The 24150-nt window shown below is 30.3% G+C and overlaps 1 protein-coding gene across 1 annotated transcript; it reads left to right on the forward strand.

Annotated features, from left to right (window-relative positions):
- Positions 1 to 21373: 21373 nt before the first annotated feature.
- On the forward strand, positions 21374 to 22114 carry LOC125845300 (pectinesterase inhibitor 4-like). Its single transcript, XM_049524785.1, has one exon. The coding sequence runs from the start codon at positions 21438 to 21440 to the stop codon at positions 22026 to 22028; it is 591 nt and encodes a 196-aa protein (XP_049380742.1). The 5' UTR covers positions 21374 to 21437; the 3' UTR covers positions 22029 to 22114.
- Positions 22115 to 24150: the final 2036 nt, after the last annotated feature.

Raw genomic sequence — 24150 nt, forward strand, 5'->3', positions numbered from 1 at the left:
TAGCATAAGGAGGAACCCCAACCTTCTTGCAATCGCTAGTTTTTCACTAGGATTAAAATTTTTCACCATGTCTTCAATTTGTGCGCGATACCCTTGACCATCCTAATTTTGGGCACTTGAGTGACTGAATTCATCCTACTATACAAATCAAAATAAAATGAACACATAATTTGTCACGACCCGAGAGCACCCCCAAGTCGTAACATGCGTACTCGACCTCTTGGAGGTCTAATACTAGCCTTTAGCAATCAATCATCGCATTCGGTAATAAAAACCGTAAGGAATAAAAACACTTTTTAAAACAAATCCATAATACTCATAAAATCTTTCAAATGTAAAGAAGTAGAATTTCTAAGTCTCATGTACCATCTTAGACACGAATAGAACATCTTAGGGACACGGCCCTTTACAACAATAGAAAATATAAGTCTTATACAGTGTCTAAATGGAAATACTAGAAAGATAACAACTATGTCCTCGAATATATGAGGACATACCAAGCTTCTTGAAAAGAGTCAATATCCCAAGCTTCCTCAAAAGATCTCCTTACTTTCCACCACCTACACTTGTAACAATAGAGAATTATGGAATTAGTACAATAAGTACTAAGTATGATGACCATGCAAGAAAACATGCACAACGGACATTTACAAGGAATGTATGTTTTTAAGACCTTCTTTAACAAACCTTTAAAACCACAAGCATAAACTCACATTTCAAGTCACCATTCACAATTAAGACCATATTCACATCATTTACAATTCAATTAACACAAGTGTACAATACTTAAACAAAATAGCAAAGTAATTTCTTCATTACCATTTAAGCCTCTATCTCAAGTCACCCTAAGCCACACTTAAGTGAATAATGAAGTGACCGCCCATACAACCTCTTCATATACACCTAAGTGTTCTTAAGAGTTACCATAGACAAGGGTTTTATCATTACATTATAACATACTAAGTCAACATTCTTTATAAAACCATTTAAGAGACACACAATCATATAGGGGACAATCACANGGCTTAGGGAACTCACTTTAGCATTTTCTAAGCCTACTCGTGCCATGTGTAGATAACATCCCATACTACTACCTATATGTTGTAGAACTTATCCAATACTAGAGTGCACATCCCATTTGATGAAAATAGGCCTTAACCGACGTAGACCACACTAGCAAGGTATGAAATCTAAAGTCTATCCTACTCCATGGAGGTTGTTCTACTTGCCAAGGGTAGAATTAAAAGCAACCCATGTTGTCACATGATTTAAGAGATGTCCAAGGATGTTCATTGTGCCTAATCTCATGCTCAACTAGGCCACCATCCTAACCACATCCACTCAGTGCTTAGCCTTGGTTTCCATAGAGTATTCAATCACATATGTACTAGAGAGGGTTCCTTTTCTAGTTCAACCAACTCATAGTACCTCTTCCCAAGAAATGCCCCATTTCTTAGTCATAGCCAATCTAGGTTCATAAGGATAGCTCATTTGAATTTCTTAGATAAGGTTTCTCATGTCGTTCCGGCTCCATCCATATCTAAGTCTATCATTTCACTCAAGAGTGGAACATCACCCTAAGGCCCATCCTTCAAGGTTATACATTTACTTAGGAAAGCTAGACTCATGAAAAAGGCACTATGCTTAAGTCTACCAATTCAAGTCTTGGCCTAGAATTCCTCTTTTAGCATTTATAGGAAGAGTTCCATTATTAAGTCATAGCCCAACCAAACATTCAGATATATATAATCAAGCTTTCAAGACACAAGACAAGATACTCAAGTCTAGCATATGAGCTACAACATCATCTTATAAAGACTCGTCATAGCCCACCATCACCACATATCACCATTTCAAGAGAAACGTTCTTTCACATTAGCATAATAACACTTTATACAATATCACATTAATACCATTAGAACATCTTCACATTATAGCTTCACACAAACTTTACATATAGCTTCATATAGGACTTTACATATAGCCTCATATGTGTATAATAATACAACAATATAATAACACTCATATAATGCCCTTCATGGCCTCAATTCACAATAATACAATATTCCAACATTAAACAACAACTTCACCAATGCCTTCATGGCTACAATTCACAATAATACCACACAAGAATAAGATATAACACTTCCACCAAAGGTGGATTCAACCTACCAACAACAATCAATTCAATAAAGAGAGTTCAAGCTTTCTTACCATAATCCAAAGCCATAGCCAAAATCACCAAAATGCAAGCAATCACCAATACTTCACCCATAAGACTTACCATCCTTAATTCACCCATTATCAACAATTAATCATGAATAAAAATTAAACAACACAAGAGATATCAATGCAATTCACTTTACACATAATTCCATCAACTTTGAATTTATAGAATAGACCCACTTCATAGCAAATTTTAAAGTTTTGTAGAAGACAAGGGTTCATGGAATATTTCATTCAAAAACCACAAACAAACATCAATTAATCCATATCCAAACGTTTCAAATCATTTTCATGCAAGAACCCTTGATAGAATTCAAAAACAAGCTTTTAGTCAATTTTAGAAAACATTATAAAATCCTTTGAAATTGGCTCTAGGATGAAGATGAGTCCTAGATGAAGAACCACCATACCTCAATGATGAAATCCCAACGAAATTTGGCGGAAGAAACCCTCAATTAGAAACCCTAGCTCTCCACCTTCTTCTTCCTTGAACTTGAGAGAACTTTAGAGAGAAAAAGTATTTGGGAGTTCTAATTTGAAGAATGAATTCCAAAAATACCTTTTTAAAAAAGTTAAAACAATCGTCCATGCATTTAATTGGCGAAGGGTGGAATTTACCAAACCACCCTTGGCTTGGCAGATTTTTGATAGCAACACAGTGCCAATTGACGGCCACCATCCACGGACCGTGGATAGATTAACGGCATGTCCTGGCTACTCGTCAAAAGGGTCAGAGAGGGTGTTGGGGAGGCTTTGGTTAGGAGACTAAATCTCAACTCACGAAGCCAATCTACGCCCCGACAATGGGGCTCATGGATGACTGCTGGTTTTGACAGCTTTTAGGTCAGCGTTTGGGTCCTCTTCAAGGGCCCTTAGGATGGTCCTTGGGGAGTCGTACCCAGGTGTTTTGACCCTAGACATGCTCATCTAGACATTAGGGTCACTTCCACTAACCTAAACTTCAAACAAAACAACAAACATCACTCCAAATTATGACAACACATTAAGCACACACAAGCACCAATACTAGGCTAGTCTCCGAACGTCATGGACGTCTCTTAACGTTTGACTTCCAAATACACTAAACTAACATTACACACTGCCTAACTACCATACAAACTGATTTTAACCACTAAAAACCACATAACCAATCAACAACACACATGAGAGGCTCTAGCTTACCTAATTTATTTTTAGGGTTGTTACATAATTTTCCAAACTCATTATGTCATAATTGGCTTAGATCCATCTATCATTATCACGTTGCACAAAATATGATTGTTGGTCGTTGGGTCGTAAAACCCGTCGACGGAAGAGTGGATTTCTTATATGTGGAGTCGATACCCAGGATCGATCCACCTAAGGTATATGCATACATGACTAAAATTAAAGGGGTGGCTTAGCTCTATCATATGTTTTCTAAGATTTGTCTTACTAGACACAATGTTATCGAGTGGACAACTCGAGTGAGAAGGCTAGGCGGTCACACGGAAAAGATTCGGACACCCCACGCATACGCCAACTCTTCTAACTTTTGGAATTTTAAAAGAAATTTGTGGGTGCGCAAAATACACCTCGCGTGTATGTGTGATTGTGTAAATTTTCCAGATTTGAAGGAAGTATGAACAGAATGGCAGTTTATAAAGCAGTAACAAATGGTCTGGTGGATCCTTATACTTGTATTAGTTTGTATTTTGAACCCTTCTACTTAAACTCAATAAAACACAATTTAACAAATCTCTTTGACCATTGACCAAACTTATATGTCTTTAAGATGGTTGAGTTGGCGAAAGTGTGTGAATTCATGCAACTTAAGGCGAGTGAGTAACTTTTTTAGATTAAAAAATATTAAAATTATAGAAGAAATATTTTTAAAAAAATAATTAATTAAAAAGTCCTTTTTTCTTCACCCATTACCCCCTCTTTTTTGGCCATTTTTATTGCCTAACCAAACTTTTTTTTCTTCTCCACAATTTCTTAATATCTAATTAATTAGCAGATCTTGGCCACTGATTCACTGCGGAGGGAGAAAGTGGACCAGCGCTCGTCGGAGACCACTGAATCGCAAGGGAGTGAGAGAGAGAAGTGGCGCTGATGGTGCACGCCACCACTATTTTGCAGTAGAGTGCGAGAGAGAGGCGACACTAGCTAGTGGAGAGGAGAACGAGGTCGGTGAGGGTGCGGTCGTTTTTCAGCCAGATCTGGTGGTGCGGTGGCTGGCTTAGGTTGTTGTTTTTGTGGAGGTTGAAGGTTGAAAGAAAAATGGTGATGGTGTGCGGCAGAGATGAAGACGGGTGAGGGAGAAAGTATATGTGATTTCATCGGCAAAAATGGTGACGATAGCGACGATGGCTTTCTCCGGTCAATTTTGGTCGTGAAACGGTGAAAATAGGGAGAATTGGATGTATGGAATCACTTTTTTTTAAAATGCCAAAAACAAATTAAACTGTTATTATTTTACCTGTTATTAAATAATTTTATAAAATAGTTATGAAATAATTATGATATGATATTAACATATCTTACGTGGATATGACATGTCAATTATATAAAGGAGAGTGAGCTACACACATGGTTGAAGGGGCTTAAAAGTCTCATTTTAATTGAGTTTAAGGGTCCAGATGACAAAGGGATAAGTAGAAGGGTTCAGAATATAAACTGATACAAGTATAAGGGTTCACCAGACTATTTCACCTTTTATATAAAGCGGTAACAAATAAACATTTCAGATGAACAAAAACAAATATGAAGTTTATATCACATAAACATGATAGATAAGGCATTAAACAACTAAAATAAAGAAAGCAAATAAAATGAAACAAGCAAATACTAAAAACCTTAATTATTAACCTAACTTTGTTATGGTTTAGAACCTAAAGTCCCTAGCGGAGTCGCCAAGCTGTTATACCTCACGTCAAATAGTGTACAATATATTGGTGATTCATAAATAATTAACTTTAGGAGTTACCACCTAATTATTTTTAAAAGGTTAATTAGGACACATATAATTATAAACTAAGTAATACAAAAATTAAATCCAATTAAAAGGTCTTCTTAACTTACAGAGATTCTAGGTAAGGATTCTAATTTATCTTAAAGGGAAGGTATAAGACATCCTTTAAGATCAGTTTAAAATTGATTACCGACCAAACTTAGGTTAATTAAATAAGATACTTTCATGGACTAAATGCAAGTATAATAAATAAATAAATATCTTTGCTATTTTGTTTATAAAAAGAATAATACTAAAGTCATAAAAATGAATAAAAATAAGAGTTAACTAAATCAAATCTAAAGTAATAGAAATGAACTTTAGTATAGCTCTTTATTAATAAGAAAAAAATTCAAAAAAAAAAGTTGAATAAATATATTCTAATTTAAGGCACAAACTCAAAATATGTGAATCTAGTAGGAAAGTTAAATGGGCAAGGCGACTTATTTTGATTTTATTTTTTTTAAGAAAGAAAGAAAACAGATTTCTATGCTTATGAACTCCTGATTTAAACTTAGATTCGGAAAAATTTAAGCGTGATATATATAGAAAGGAAGGCTAAGTGAACTATACGGTAAAGGAGAATCTTGAAATATCTAGTTTTAAAAAGTATCATGATTAACCAATTGAAAACTAATCGAAAGAAAACTAAAAAAATGAACCAAAACAAAAGAGGATTACCAAACTTGAAATAAAGACAATTACAAAAGTATACTACTTAAGACTTGAATTAACAAAATATCAATATACTTATATTTAATTACAAACTTAGTTTTTAAATTATATACCTAACAAAACATTTAACTTTTGTATTTAAGTTAAAAAACAATCTCGATTTTTCTCTCTCATACTCTTAGTATTTTGTGCCTTTTTATATGGAGTATAATTAGGGTATTAAATTTTATCTCTCCTAATACAGACCCATATATACACGTTTCATTAATTTTGTTATTTTCTTTTTTTTACGTTTAGTGGACATTTATTGGGATCATATATTATTTTTTCTTTTCTAATAAAACTTTTTGTTACCTATAAAGTTGGTGTAGTTATCAATACGTGAGATATATCCTAGAAATCTAAACAATCTTCTTTTCAGCACTCAAACGTGTTAACCCTTCCATATTCTTCGTCCATATCTCTTAAACCTTCCATCTACTTCAGTTCATTGATTTACCATCAAATTAACCAAAATTTCACCATTGTTTGATGGAAAAGACTTTGTGTAAAAGCTCTAGGTTTAACAAATTTGTTGTAGTGATTGACAACTCGCCGATCATATGTTCAAGTCCATTTTATGAGTTGAATATATTCACTCATCACTGACTACATAGGTATTAAAGATGACAAATAAATCTCTAATAGAATCAATGAGTGTATTCTTATTAATTCATCATCATCCTTCAAAGTTCAACAAAAAAATTATTTTGTTGTTGATACAAAGTTGAAGGATAAAGAAAAATTGATCGTAGATAATTAATCTCATAACAGTGATTTTGAGGATGAAATCCCCCTTTCTAAAAGATTAAGAGTAAATAATGATCAGTGTTTAAAGGTATTTATTTATATTTGATTATGATTCTGTTATTTTTGTGACATTCAAGTTATGAATTTTGTTCTATCAGAAAGATATTTGTAATATTCATTAAAAAAATTTTGCTGCCATAGAAAGTTGTTGGTGGTTCAGGGAGCAAAAGTCCAAAGGGTTTTAATCCAAAAGGGGCTAGTTCAATTATTAAGAAAAAGAAAAAGTCGACACAACCTCTAAAGGAAATTTATTAATTTCGTTCATTATTATTGTTTTGATTATTTTATTGTTTTATGTAAATATTTTCTTAGTTTATATTATAATTTTTGACTGGAATACAGATGTACATTATTCTAAAAAAACAGTTGGGGATCCTCTGGCTTACGTGAAGCGTGAAAACATCCCACAACAAGTTGATGATTCAATGTAAGTATATTGTTTTTTTTATCTGTTTAGTACCATATAATGTTATAATTCTGACATATGGTATTAATCTTTGTAGTGATTGTGGTTTGTATACATGTTCTTTCGCTGAATATGTTTGTCGAGGAGATATGGACATATCAATGTCAGTGTTTGATTCTGAAAATTTTCGTTTGCGATATGGAGCACTGTTGTGAAATTACGGAAAGAGGAAAATTGTTACTGACACTGATAGTGAAAATAAAGATTCTAGGAAATGTGGTCAGTTAATCTGGAGGGGGAAGAAGGATTAAAAATTTGCATTTTCATTAAGATAATTTCATGAATTTTCTTGTTCGATTTTAATATTTTGTTATACTTCTAGATAGTACTCTAGTTGTGTTTAGTTATGTTTTGGTGTTTTTGAATACTATTGTTGATATTGTGTTCATTTCGAAGTTTAACTAATTTTATTTGGTTCATTATTTTGGTTAATTTCTTGTCATAACTTAATAGTGCGAGTTTGATTTTTAATACAACAATGCGTGAGATTGGTATATAATTTCAAAGTGTGAGTTTCAATGTATGTTGTTGGTATATAATAGCAACATTTAAGTCACTATATATAACCATTAATATGACAAAATTTTGTTGTATTACTCCAATAGTATACCAATATTTTTACGTTTAAAATGTGTGTTAAATATGATTTCAAATCAAAATATTTTACGTTAAGTATTGGTTTTCATATGCAATGTTTAAGTGGTTTCTATATTCAAAATGATAGATTATTAGTCAATATTTACTTCCACATTTCTACCATTGTTTGTGTTTACTCCACCACAAGTATATCAATTGTGTACTTGCTAGTTTTGAGATACAACCATTATTATTAACAGGACATTTAGTATTATATCAAATTTTTTATATGAACAATGTGTATTAATTCTGCTTTCAATTGAAATCAAATTCTTCACTTTAACTAGATGTTTTCGTATTTAATGTTTCAGATTCGTATGTAATACCAAAATATCAATCAATATATACCTCCAATTTGAACATTATTTATGCTTATTTCACCACAAGTAAATCAAACATGTACGTGCTCGCCATTATAACAAACATTATTGTTGGTTAACATTTTTTGGTATTACTCAAACATTATATCAAAAAATTTAACTGAAAACTGTGTATTAATTTTGGTTTAAATTAATCTAAGTAGTTGTTTATTTTCAATATTCAAGGTTGGTATTTAATACCAACATTTTAGCCAAACACGACAAATACCAACGACATGTAAATTAAATCACCAATAATACGAATACACTAATCAAGAGTAACCAAAGTTGGATAAAACTGCATTTATCATTCTTAAAAAATTTCAAAAGTTTTGCAAGAAGCAAGAAAACAACAATAAAAAAAAGTATACATTATTGTTAATTCTGATAAGCAAATTTGGGGCAAGTTTTTTTGTATGCCCAGATGTACCACATTTACTACAAGTGACTTTACTCCTCTTGTATTTTCCTTCGTTGAATCCCTTCTTACGTTCGTTACTTGGTGGTCTGTTGGGTTGTTTTCTTGTAATTGGTGGTAGTAGTACCTCTTCCAAAATATGTGATGGAATATTCCAAGTGTTTTCGCAAGGCAATGGCTCTATTGGAATTGCATAAGTAACTTGAAAATTCTTATTACTATAATAGGTTGAACAATAATTTTCGCGATGTTTATTTATGTATTGTCATGTCCACACCTAATTGGGAAGTAATAGTGGTAATTCAGCCTTCATATTTGGTGTTTGCATCATATATCACTCCTTCAATATTGTAATCAATGTATCTACCTGTTACAGACCAAAACTTATTCGTAGTACATCTCGTCAAATAGAATGATCAGTTCAATGTATTCAATTATATATTATGTTTTAAAGAATGTTTTTTTGCTGACATGATAATTTTTAACTTAAATATTGTGTTTACACCATCTTTATGTACCAAAATATAATCAATATGTACACTATCATCATGTACAAAAAAAAAAAATATGAATGACACCAAAAAAAATCAAAAGTACGCCAAACATGCAGTCCATTATGTCTCTAATTAAAATGATCAATTTCACCAAATCAATTACCAAAACAAATAATCACTAAATATTCTTTCTATTCCGAATCTCAAAATCCTACAAAACAAACCAAAGAATTAATAAAAAAAAGTCAAAACACGAAATTGGTGAATAACAACAACAACCTATTTTACATCATTAATTAAATGACTCATCATAGACAAAATTTAATTTTATTAAAGTAATTTTTAACGTTTTCTTGCGATTGTAACACAAAAACACATATCAAACATAGTATACTACAACATAACAATCATGTTTTTTCAATTAGACGAATCACTTAAAAAAACATCAATTAAATATTGAATTATCATTAATACCTAATGCGTCCCAACGTCCTTTATGTTGAATTAGAATTGAATAATTATTGGTATCCATGATTGACAGTCAACCAGAATGAATAGAAAGAGAGTTTTATTTTTGTTAAGAAACCTTTTATTGATAGGAGAGAATATATATTTATAATAAATTTAAGTAAATCATGAAATGTAAAAGATTTGAGAAAAATTGGGAGCAAGCAGAAACAACAAAGAATGTTCGTGTAGATGAAAATGTGGCTATCTTAACAATAGTTTTTGAATGAGTTATGGAGACTTAAAATGATTTTGAAACATGTCCCAAAACGAATGCAAAAGGTTGGTATTTATAGAGAAAAGCTAAGGTTTTGGACGGGATTGAAATTTCAAAACTCAAGTCTATGAGTTCTAAGATATGAACGTTGAGTGCTCTATCTTTTCACAAATCTGATCGAAAAAAAGAGAGGGAAATAAGACAAACTTTACCTAAAATCTCTTAAGATCGAGGAACCCAATAAAAGAGAAAACTTTGAATACTAATAACGGAGCTTGAAGACATCATTGGTCAAAACCTCAGGATTTCTCGACGATTCTCCATAAATAGTTACTCGAAATAACCTTACAGGTCTTTTGCTCGTAAAAGAAGAATTTGAAGTCATTGGAGAAGATGCCAAACTCATCTTCTGCTGATACAAAGGGGAGATATGCGACTGATGGGTTTTGAGGGTGTTTAGGTTACTTTAGATGGATTAAATGAAGGTAGAATAGGTAGTTCAATGTATTTGAGTCTTAGAGTTTTAATCTTGAATTGATCAACCAATAGGAGAGTGACACGTGGAAGGCGTGTTTGGTCTTTTATGTGAGAAGAGTATGGGAGGCCTGTGTTATGAAATGTTGGTGTCAACGTGGCTGCTTGCATGGCGCTTATATGGAGGGAGAGTGTAAGAGTGGACTATAGAAATGGGCTTCTTCTTAGGCCATTTAATTGAGGGATATTAATTGGGCTAAAAAATTATTTTCTTTTCTTTCCTTTTTTAAATTTGGGCTTCTATAACTTATGCAATATCTTGTATAACTTACATAAATCTCATAGTGTAAAAAGTAAATTACATCTTATCCCAACTCTTTAGTCACCATCCGGATATTAATTCCAATACAAGAAGAATCTTTTTGTTGCTCTAAAAAGGGAATAAAATATGAAATTTAATTAAATCCCATAAATTACATTTACGTTTCTTCTTACTCTCAATCATACCAAATCCTAACAAAATGCAGAAATTCAAAATTTCAAATTGCTCCCCCCGTTCAAAAAAGAAACCTTTCAGATTTGATTCAAAAATTTTTGTCAAAATTTTGGGTAAGCGAAGTGAGTTATGAAGGAAACAAAAGTGAAAATTGTTGTTGGACAAACGATTTCCTTTTGAATCTTCAAATTCATCGAATATCCTTTCAATTTTGATTCAAGATTATCAAAAAAATTGAGATTCAAGATTCTTTCTTCTTCCAGTTCATCGAAGATTCTTTCAATTTTGAGACTCAAAATTCTTCTCCTAATTTATTGAAGATCGTCAAAAATTTTGAGAAGATACATCATGAATATCTTTGTTACTTAGCATTTTATTATTTATGTATTTTTTTATTTTGTTTTTATGAATTGCCATCACCATAGGTGTTCTTGGTCTGGCTTGACCCCTCATTCCCATTTCAAAAAGTTGTACACAGTTGAAGATGAGGTTCCTTGTGTCTTTGTTCCTAAGCATGTTTACAATGACTAGCGAATCCAGTTCTAAGTGAATTTTTGTATATCCATTACTTATTTACCATTTGAGTCTGTAATTGGCAACAACTACCTTAGCTTGGTCATTGCTTAAACATTGATAAGTATTGTATTTATACTAAATANCAAACAAAATAAACATATGAATGAATTTGTAGATTCTAGTAAATCTGAAATATTAAACGAAATCAGAAAAAAATTTAAAAAAAATTGTTTAATCAACTAAAAATCTAAAATACATAAATTTTACATGAACATGTAAACAAACTTGCATAACAATCGAAAAAATTAACGGAAAATTCGTAATATGTACAATGCGAAATATAAATCATAAACGGTGATATTGAAAATAAATCAAAAGAAATCTAAATAACTAATTGAAATACATAAATATTAGATGAATATGTTGCATAAACATCGAAAAAATTGACGAAAAATCCGTTATATGTACAATGTGAAATATAAACCATAAACGGTGATATTAAAAACAAATCAAAAGAAATCAAAATAACTAATCAAAATTGATAATGGAAATTACCTTGCCAACCGAGAAATCTGCTTGAATTAATAAAGAGATTTCGTTTAACAATAAAGAAAATTTCTTGATGAACAACAATTTAGCACCTTGAAGAAAGATAAACTTGAAATGTGAAAGGTGGGCAAGAAACGTGTATGGTGATGAAAAAAGTTAATGGTATAGGTTTAATTTTATTTTTTTTCACTTTAAACGGTTATTGGTATATAATTTGGTCCAATATAGGACTCTTTCCATAAATAAAATTAATTTAAAATACTAAAATCTGAATACATATTATTTTATAAAAATATTGTCATTCTGCCATTTTAAATAAATATTTTAAAGTGTTGTTATTTTGACTAATTATGTTAGGTATTATGACTTAATTGCTAATTTTCCCTAAAAAAAAGGATGTGTAGTTAGGTAATTTTTCCTATCTTATAAGATGATAATTTATAAATTGAAAATATCAATATTACGACTTTATATTAATATAAATTATAGATACAAAAAATATGAATTTATAATTAATTAAATAAGTACGAAACTTTTAAATGAAGTGATGATAAATCCATTATTTAAGAAAAAGAAATATAAAAACTAAAATTTAAAATTTAAAAAGATCATTTTAATATGCTATTAATTTAGAAGCTCAAAAATAATGAATTATAGAAAAAGAAGGGTCAAAATTGGGTGTCAACAACAACAATAACGAGAAACGAGAATCTACTTACCAAGGTAGAACCTAGTATCATATCATATGTTATATGTGGATCCACTAGTTAGGCCTATTGGGGAACGTAATTTAAAACTAGAGGTTGCTACTAGACACTATCATATTTGAGCCTCCACCTCAAAGTTCTCTTGGTGCTAAGTTAAATCCCAACAGAATAGTCATAAACATAAGCATATCATCATACATGGAAAATCACAATTAAGTTACTAATCCAAGCTTAAAATATAATATAGTAGCTCATTAAATCTTGAATCAGACGTGTGAGAAAACCTTTCACCAAACCANTCATATCATATGTTATATGTGGATCCACTAGCTAGGCCATTTAAGGCAAACCTATTGGGGAACGTAATTTGAAACTAGAGGTTGCTACTAGACACTATCATATTTGAGCCTCCACCTCAAAGTTCCCTTGGTGCTAAGTTAAATCCCAACAGAATAGTCATAAACATAAGCATATCATCATACATGGAAAATCACAATTAAGTTACTAATCCAAGCTTAAAATATAATATAGTAGCTCATTAAATCTTGAATTATACATATGTGAGAAAACCTTTCACCAAACCATGATTCTTAATATGTGAAAAATCCTTTCACAATTTCATTGATGGTCATCGTAGAGCAACCTAGTCGTAAAACATTTCTTTTCATAAGTCATGCATAACTTCATGAATACATCATTCGTAGATTCATAATTTCTTCATAAATTCATGGCTTCCAAGGTTCATAGTCAACAAGATCAATGCATGGGTTCATGTGAAAACAATTGAAAAGTATGTAATTGAGTCAAAATCATAATAAGATCAAAATTAAAAGAATGAATCAACATAATTAGAACTCATAAAGAATTAAATGAAAACCTAATCAATTTTGATGAATTTAAACTTGAAGATTTGAAAAACCTTGGAGCTCAATGAGTGAATGAAATCCATTGATGAAACTCTACATACCTTGCTATTCAAAGCCCAAAAGCAATGGTGAAAAGGAGACTTGACTTGGATACCCTAGCATCTTCTTCTTGGCCTTGAGAGAGAGTTGGAGTGAATGAGATAATTGGGGAAGTTTTGGGGGTATTAGGGTAGGTATAGGTCTTAGGGTCAAAACGACATAATATAGATACTAGATGCATAGGAAAAGACCAAAATAGCCTAAAAAATAATTGTCGGATGGTTCCTATAGTTGTGACCTATGGCTCGTAGGAATTCCTACGGCCCGTCTTGTCAACCATAGAACCAACTTCAGAAACCCAAAATTCAATCATTTCCCATGAGACCTAATTCCTACGGTTCGTCGTCCGGTTTATAGTTCGTAGACCCCATCCATAGAACTCAACTTAAAATCCAAAAAAATTCCAAGTCTGGGACCATTCTGCGAGGACACCCTACGACCCGTAGAACCAATGACGAACCATCAAAACCTTCTGTAGACCTGAGGTCCTAAATCAAATCACTAGTTCCATCTTACGAGTGTCATCTACAGCCCATTAAAACTCTTACGGTTCGTCATGTTCATTCGTAAGCCAAGCTTCAGAAACTTGAAATTCCAAAAACTTATCTCCAGGCATACGAATTCCTTCCTACGGTTCGTAGGACTTCCTATAGTGTGTAGGTTAGACTCGTAGAACCTGCCTTAATGCCCAAAATCAGAACTTTCCCTTTTCTTTTGAATTTCTAATTTTCAAGGTATTATACTTTATAGAATAAATTAGTTACTAATTTGAGTCGGTCTATGCTGTCTAATAGTACATAATATTTGTGTTTATGCTATTCATGTATGTTTCTTTGAGTGCAGATTGTGATCCAGAATCTTTCACGCGACCTCATATCTAACGAAACAATATTTTTTTTATATGAGGGCGAGCTACTCCTAACCGGGCAAACACGGATCTTCTCATAAATCAATTTCTTCAGACATTATTTTACTTGTTTATTTTTGCGCTATTCTTCGACATTATTTGTTAAAGTACTTTTATGGTGACTAGCCAATTTTGGAAAGTGTAATAGTTGTTAGATTCCTTACTTTCTTTCATTTACTAATTTTGAAACTCTTATTTCATATCTTAGTGCTTATAATTATATTAAAAGAATTAGGTATATATATAATAGTTTGATTGGTAAGATATGATTCGTCCATCAGGCAAATCAGTATTGATTTATTATAATAATTGGATTGTGACATGAACGGACCATGAGAGCCCAAAGTACAAAGGTGAAAAATATCAAGTACTTTGTGTATGTGTTTCTAAGTCTGAGTTCAATAGACAAAGTTATTTTATACTTTTATCAATGAAATATAACGGGTACCAGATAAACTATTGAGGTATATGTAAGTGATTAAGAGTTTATCTTTATTAAAAAAAAAAGAATAATTTTATTATTATCTGGCAGGGAGGTTCAAAAGATTTGCCTTTCAACCACAAGTATTGTGTTCAATCAAGCGACCCAGATTGAGATCTTCTACCGACACACATATTGGATAACTCTATGGGCCAAGACTAATTCACAAGCAAAAAATCACCTTATTTTTCAAGAATATATTATGCTGACAAAAAATATCAAACATGATTATTTTAACAAAATTAAATATCAAAATTCTGAAAAGAAAAAACAAACAAATGAGCAAAAATAAAACAATAAAATCGTGGGTAAAGGAGGGAAATGAGATTTAACGGTCCAAGGGCAAATATGCACATAAAGTTGGATGGTAAAGATAAATATATTCAAAAAGTATAACGAAGGGTAAATATAACCCTTTTCAGAGAGTACATGGACAACCCTTTTCCGTTTTCCAAATTAGCCTAACTAATATTTATTGCCTTAATTGGTCATTCAACACTTTAATTTGCACCAATATACCGCCTCTATTTTAAAGAGCCAATCTTTTATTTCTATTATATTAAAATAAAAAATATATGGTAATTGGATATATTATCTTTTGAAATTCCTATTTTATAGAACAAAACGATTTCCTAGCTTGCCTATTTAATTCATAGTAAGTAAAGTTGCACACGTGAGCATGATTATAAGATACACATGATAATATCCTTGAAGAGGAATAAACGGCCATTTTTTCTTTTATCATTTACCGTAAATGTGAATCGTTTTGAGTGAATTATATATCAAAAGAATTGAGAGGGACTCATATCTAAGATTTTGAGTTGTTTAGAGTAAGATTTAAGTTGATGTTTATTGAAATCTGTCATTGAAGAGCTTTGAAGCTCAATTTTAAAATTCAACCTCCCACAAACGTGAATCATTATGAGTTGTTTCAAAGAGTTTGAGCTTGTCAGGATTGGGAAAGAAAATTTAGCTCGTTGAGGAAGATGAACTGTTGCAATGTATAAATATTGTAAAGCAGTATATATGGATGTATATATATATATCTCTTTTACATAGATATACATCATATATATATATATATATACAAAGTTACACACTATTTATACAATATTGATACATTACGTATACATTCGACCATTTTTGTTGAAAATTTTGGCGGCGGTACATTTACGTAAAATGCACTTAAATTAACAAGGCAAATACATCATTTAGTACAAACAACTAACATCCATTGATGAATATCTCAACAAAAAAGTCTAAACACATATAACAACATCATATATATAAACCTACCATGTTTCACATTAGAATATGATGCTCAATTTGTCATAAAATAGGTTTTATCACTCAATAATATGTAACGAATGTTGTCCGCAAACATCGCCTATACTTATGCCCTATCCAAAGTGATGATGTTATCAAATTACTTATTTTTGGGATGGCACGTTACAATCAACCAAAAGTCCATGCAATCATGTGCCTCCATAGGTTATTGACTTGTAGTTGTAGGCATGCAGCAATAGCCCTCATTGTGGCAAAGCACATGGGCTTTAACCCCCCACCCCAATATAAAAAATATTTGACGAAAGAGTGAGTGATACGTTAAATTCGTCAGGTTAATACTTATTAAACGAAAACATACTATCTACTAAAAAGATTTCATTCTCGAAGTTGGAGACTTTTGATAAAGATAGAAAAATTATATCAGTCTCACCATAACCTTGATGGTGAATATTGTATTGTTAATTTATGGTTTTTGAAGCGTTCAACAAAAAGAACCAAGTATTTCGAAAGGTTAAAAACTTTGAGGTGGCATGTTCTTTATTAGCTTATTTTAAAGTTCAGTTTTGAAAGGTCAATGTAATTAGTTACCAAAATTAAATTTAAATATGATTAAATTATATTTTTTAAAAAATGATTAATCAATAGTATAAAAACACAAAGAAGAGGCATTTTTCATTTAGCACTTCTAAAAGAAAAAGTTATTAGCAAGCATTCAAAATGTGAAAAAGGGTATTCAAGTTGACCCAAAAACATTGTGTTTGTGTGAAAGAGGGAAGTTAGTAAAAGAATAAAGCAGGGAACCAAAGACTTATATTTCAACTGACTTTTTATATGCAGATAGTCAACTGTTTGAAACTTTAAAGAATTTACTTTTGAAAATCTTGAAAACACTATTTTTGCTTTCTCATTATTATTAAGGATAACAAATAAAGAGTTGAGTGATAATATGAATTCATTACTCTCCATGTTCTGGGCTGTGTATTAATCGATTCGATTTAATTTTAAAGTAATTCAATTTGACATATTAGTTATCGATTTGTAGGCATGTTGAATCGTTATAGAATTATTAACATATCAATTTATTGGTTATTAATTTATAATTATTGAACGTTATTGCTTCGGTTATCAATTTAACCATTAAGATTTCAATTTCACACAATTGTTTTTATTAAAATCACTTATTAGATATAAGGTGACAAACCAAATGAATAATGCACATGAGTTGACAGATGGCATATTGCTCAAAAATAAACACTGACACCTTGTAGAATAATCGAGAATTTGAGACAGTTAGAAATGAAAGTGTAAAACTAAATTAAATCTTAAATCAAGTACTTTATTTACCGAAATAAATGATATAGTTATTATTATTTAATTTACTATTAGGTTCTTAACTCAACCCATTAAGAATCAATAATTCGAAACAAAAGGAGATTGGGGCTATCGACTATCGTAGCGGTAGAAAGCGGACTCCGATGGTGAGAAAAGTTATAAATCTAAAAAAAGTGATCAGGAAAATATCCCCAAAGAGTTCTAATGACTCCAAAATAATAGGTAGGAATGAATGTTCAGTATTTGGTTAGGAATTTATAAATTTTGACTTCCATAATTTGATAATCGATAGTTAAAAGTAAATATAAATATTAAATATAAATTTTAGTACGATAATTTGGTAATCGATAGTTAAAAGTAAATATAAATATTAAATTATAAATTTTAGTACGATAATTTGGTAATCGATAGTTAAAAGTAAATATAAATATCAAAATTATAAATTGTAGTGCAATAATTTGATAATTGGTAAATTAAACTTTAATTCGATATAATATTTGATAATGTCGTATTAAAGTTGGAATCAACTATATTATAAAGTTAATATCATTGCTCTAATTATTTTTATTATTTTATACAAAAACACGATATAATAAAAAATTAATAAATAAAAAAATAAATTGATATAACTAAAATACATTTATGCCAAGAATTAGACATCAATGCGCCTCAAACACAAATGGACAACCAAGATGAATTGTTATTATCGAAACATTTGTACCTAATCTTTTCAGATTCTAATGTTTTGTGGTCAAATGCAGTGCTATGTAGTACACTCTCCGTCCATTTTTATTAGTCATATTGTATTTTTCGAAAGTTAATTTGATTCATTTTTAAAATTAAATTAGATTACATTAATTTGATACTTTAAACAAAAAAAATTAGATATTCAAAAATTATACAAAAAGTACTATAAATTGCAATTTTTTGCATATTAATATGATAAAAAAAATACATCATAAAATGTTAGTCAAAATTCTTATAATTTGACACTAAAAAAGGAAATCATGATAATTAAAAATAGATGGAGGGAGTAGTAATTAGGAAATACTATCCACTGTGACATTGTTACCATCTAATCACTTTGTACAATTGATCAGATGCCAACATTCTAAAAAGAGAAAAATTAAATAACAATTTCTTTTGTTAACGCCTCTGGATACATTTGTATTTTGGTTGTTTACGTTTAAGTGAGATGAAAAATAAATATTTCACAAAGAAAGAAAGTAAAATAACTAAATATATATAAGTCTTAATGTTAATAATTATGTGAACTAACTAAAATGTCCAATTAATAAAGAACATATGTCCAATATTGATAGGATTTTTCTCATATTTTTCGCCTCTCACTTATTTCTATGAGAGTGGACACACTCTCTATGTCACCTCAGCACAAAAGGATATATTTATTACACTTCAAAATGATTTAGAAATTAATAGGATACAATAAAAAAAATGTGTTCCTGAAATTTCGATCATACGGTACCTTCCAAATTTATTCTCCCAAGTAGTAGTTACACATTATTAGGGAAAACTTCATGAATCATCAAATGCAGGTAGAAATATACTCATTCCAACTAAGAAATTCCATTTGATTAGATTTCCTCTTATTTTAATCAGGATTTAATGTTATTATATATGCCAAATTCATTCCTTTCTAACTACTTTAGATATGATTTTTTTTCAGTACAATTATTGAATGAACTGTTTATCTTAGTTCATGTGATTGCTAGCTGCCATATATGACAGGCCAGCAACAAATTTTGTTCACATTTGTCTTTCACAACTCACATTTTGTACATATATATATACTTTATTATAACCACAAGTCCAATAATTTAGTATGGTATTGGGCAATATGTTCATATATATATATATATATATGCATCACCAATCATGGCTCTTATATTAAATGATACTCCCTCCGTCCCATTTTATGTGGCAACATTTGACCGGGCACGAGTTTAAGAAATAAATGAAGACTTTGAAATATTTACGAAATTGCCCTTTAAAAATAGACTCACTTTTCTCTCTCCTCATAAATGTATTAGAGTACTATCTTTAAGATTAAGTGGACCAATAAGAGTAAAAGAGAAATTATACATTTAAATACTTGTCATATAAGGAAATGTGACATTCTTTTTGGGACTAACCAAAAAGAAAATAATGCCACATAAAATGGGATGGAGGGAGTATTCGGAATGTAATCTAGTGATTAATAAAGTGATCGAATGTTATAAGAAATTAATTTTAATTCCTAGAAGCAATAAAAAAAACGCACAATAAGTAAGGGTTTTCACAATTTGTTTTAAGTATATATCGATAGACAGTTATTGATTAACTTGTGTCAGTGAAAGTAGTTTTGATATGCATTTTATTTTTTAAAAAATAGATATGGTATTGAAAAATATTATCGAAATATCAAATATTATATAGAAGTATATAAAATGTAATATATATATATATATTAATTAATTAGTATATAGTACAAAACTAATTGTTTTGACGTTGAGACTTTAACTATTTTATCTTGATTTAAATATCGTTTTGTGTGATTGATAATGAAATAACTTGTACTTTTTTTTGAATATTTTTACATGTATAAGGTGTAGGTATGACATAATTGAGATGTTTCTTTAAAAGCCGAAGTCATAAGTACGATATAATTAAGATGTTTCTTAAAATTGAAGTCATAAGTATGATATAATTGAGATGCTTCTTGANAGTACAAAACTAATTGTTTTGACGTTGAGACTTAACTATTTTATCTTGATTTAAATATCTTTTTGTGTGATTGATAATGAAATTACTTGTACTTTCTTTTGAATATTTTTACATGTATAAGGTGTAGGTATGATATAATTGAGATGTTTCTTTAAAAGCCGAAGTCATAAGTACGATATAATTAAGATGTTTCTTAAAATTGAAGTCATAAGTATGATATAATTGAGATGCTTCTTGAAAAGTCAAATGTCATAATTCTCTATTATATGAGTAATCATAGTTTGTTAGATATCGTCTTACATATACGTAAGTCAACATCTAAGACTATGATTACCGATTTATCATATCATAAATATTGAAACCAAATTTACAAATACCATATCAATTGGGGCAACTTGCTTGTACAATCATTCGTCTACTTGACCTTAGACAACCAAAATGTATGAGACGATCAGTTTCTTGAAAAACGAAATTGATCCTATAATCATTTTCTTTGTTCGAAAAATGATAATGATATAATATGTTTAAACATTAAAATCAAAATTTTCAATAGCGTAAGTGGGAACAAATGGGTGGGTTCTTCGGTCAACCCACATCTAACCCATTTTTCATCCATTTTATTGCAGGTTGAAAATTGGTTAGCAAATAGGGAGGTTGAATACAAGTTTAGTATGAACGGGTTAATTAGGATGGTAAACCAAATATGGATTTATTTCCCTAGTCAATACTCCTTCCGTCCAACAATAATTGTCTACTATTGACTTGACACACATTTTAAAAAAATAATAAATAATAGAAGAAATATTACATTAGCCTTTGAATATATTAAATTTAATATTTTGGAAAATATATTAGTAGTATTTAATAGCAAGGGTAAAATAGACACAAAATGATAAATTATCTCTTGATTTTCCAAACTGGACAACTATTATTAAATTACTATTTTTAATATGGTGGACAGGTAAAGATGAATAGAGGGAGTAACAGATATTAGGTGGAATAGTTGAGATACACGCAAGTTAACTCAAACACCAGTATAATTTAAAGAAATTGAATTCACCCGACATTGAACTCTCTCTATATATATATCTACACTTTTGTGTAAAACTCCAAAACATTCAACATTCCATTTCCAATTCCAATATCCCAAAGATATAGCAATGGGAAATTGTAGTCCTTATAATTCCAAAAAACTAACCAAGACCCTCTTACCAATTCTTCTTCTTCTGTTATTATCCACAATCTCCCAAGCACAAGGCAACACAAATTCCAACTACATCAAATCCAAATGCAACATCACAACATACCCTTCACTTTGCCTAAAAACCCTTCTCCCATATGCCTCTTATGTCCAAACAAACCCCATCAAGCTATGTGACACTGCCCTTGACATAGCCATAGATAGCGCGAAAAACACTTCTCACATGGTATCAGAGCTTGGAAAAAATAAAGGGATAACTAAATACGAGACGGCTGCTATTAAAGATTGTATTGGTGACTTGAAAGATGCAGTGTATGAGTTGAAAGAAACACTTGGTGCTATGAATCATCTTAATGATACAGACAAAGATTTTCAATGGGATAATGCCAAGACTTATGCAAGTGCTGTTATAAGTGATGCAAATTCTTGCTTGGATGGTTTCTCTGATAGGAAAGTAAATCCTGATGTCAAAGCTAAGATTAGTGATGCTATTTCTTATGTTACTAAACTTGCTAGTAATGCTTTGGCTTTCATAAATCACCTTTATTAATATATATATTAACATATATATATATGTGTGTGTGTGTGTTGTAGATGAACTTGTATTTTAATTTAATTTGTTGCTTGAAACTTGAAGATATTTTTCTTCTTTTTCTTGTGTGAACAAAATTTTGAAATGTGAATGTTTACTCTCGTTACCTTTTTTCTTCCTTTAGGAGATATATTGGAACATTGTGTACATCTAAACTTTGAGCTCTTATAGGTTGAGTCCAAAGTCAGGATTTGAAGTTTATGAATTCAATATTTGAATTTTTTAAAATTACTAATTCTAAATTGATATTTTGTATTCAATAACTTTTTAAATATAACTACAAGGTTTAGACCAAAATTAATAAATTTAGCTCCACCCTGCTCTTATGTACTCCACCTTTTCTTGTTAAATATTATTTCTTTTGTCCAACGATAGTTGTCTACTATTATTTTGACATTCACCTTAAGAAATAGTAATAAATAATAGGGGCAATGTTAATGTATTATTCTTTGAATTTATTAAATTTATGTTTTGGAAAATGTATTATATATTGAATGATATTTAATACCAAGATTAAAATAGACACAAAGGGGCAAATTATCTCGTGATTTTTCAACCTGAATAAATATTGTTGGACAACTATTTTTAGTATAGCGGACAAGTAAAGATGTATGTAGGGAGTATATATAGAAGTATCTAAAAGTACTCTTTCTGATTAGTACTCCCTTTGTCCACAATTGTTTGGCAGGTATACTAAAAATAGATTATCAAGATTAATTGTCAATTTAAACAATCAAGAAATAATTAGTCACTTTTTTCCAATTCTGCCATTAATGATTGTGTAGTTCAATTGAAAAGTTATGTGGACTTTTGGTATTCTTAATATAGTAGGATTATATTAGTCAAATTACACCTTGTATTAAATTTTTCTTGAGGGATGTGCATGACCTTACCCTGACAAATAATTGTGGACGGAGGGAGTAAAAGACACTATAGTCTGAGTTTTGGTGAAATTCAAGGCAATTTTGAAAGTTGTTTAAGGTAATAGAAAAATTTAGAATTACAAAATGATTCGCCGAAGTTTGTATCAAACAAATGTATGTAAGATAGGTATATATCGTGTATATAATAAACTTCTATCGCTTTAACTATGAATGTTAAGTGATATATATTCTCATTTTACAATTTGCCATTGTTGCAAACATTATTTTCAAATTTTTACAGGGTCAAATTAGTCATAATTAAGTTAATTACTTTTCCATGGGGATGGGGGACAAATAGCTACTTTTAGGTTCTTTAAGATTGTAATTAATTCAAGCATAAAATCAGTTGTTTAAGTTGTGAAGATAATGGACCCCAAAAACCTCTTGGATCCACACATATATTTATCTATGGCATGTGATACTGCATAATTGAAAATGACACAACAGATCTAACCTGATTTTATGGTAATTCTTTTGTTGATGTTAAAAGCTTTTTTTACTTTTTGAGGAAAAAAACAGTGTTGAAAAAGTAAAAAGATGTTGAAGACTTGCAATAATTTCTATACCCAAAAAGAAATTTTAGATACTTTCAGATATATAGTATTTCATCAGCAAAAGTCAACAATTATCAAACCTTCCAAAACGTGTCGATAATCACATGCATTTCGGTTTCGAATACATTTTTCAATGTATGGAGCAAATTAAAATGATTTTAATAATGTTTAGATTTAATTAGATAAAAATAAAATTCACATAGGCACAATATAAATAATATTATGTGAAAATATGGAGATTTAACGGATGGAGGGTAAATATGCCTTAAAGTTGGATGACAAGGGTAAATATATCAAAAAGGTATAACGAAGGGTAAATATGATCCTTTTCTAAGAGTACAAGGGTAAATATGATCCTTTTCTGAATTGACAATGATGTTTGTTATTTGTCTTCTTGACGGGAAATTAATTTTGGTAGCTCATAGTTTCTTCATTCATCATTTGATCTAATCTCTAAATAACCTCAATATCGCCAAGCTTTCATGTGCTAATAATTGTCTATGATCTCTGATATGAAATCTTGTTGCGATAAAGCCGACTTTCGAAGTTGCTGATGATATTTGAATAGCTAGCCCATTTCGAATCACGTTGCTAAGTTTTGAA

The sequence above is a fragment of the Solanum stenotomum genome, chromosome 11, assembly GCF_019186545.1.
Source record: "Solanum stenotomum isolate F172 chromosome 11, ASM1918654v1, whole genome shotgun sequence".
Taxonomy (NCBI): Eukaryota; Viridiplantae; Streptophyta; class Magnoliopsida; order Solanales; family Solanaceae; genus Solanum; species Solanum stenotomum.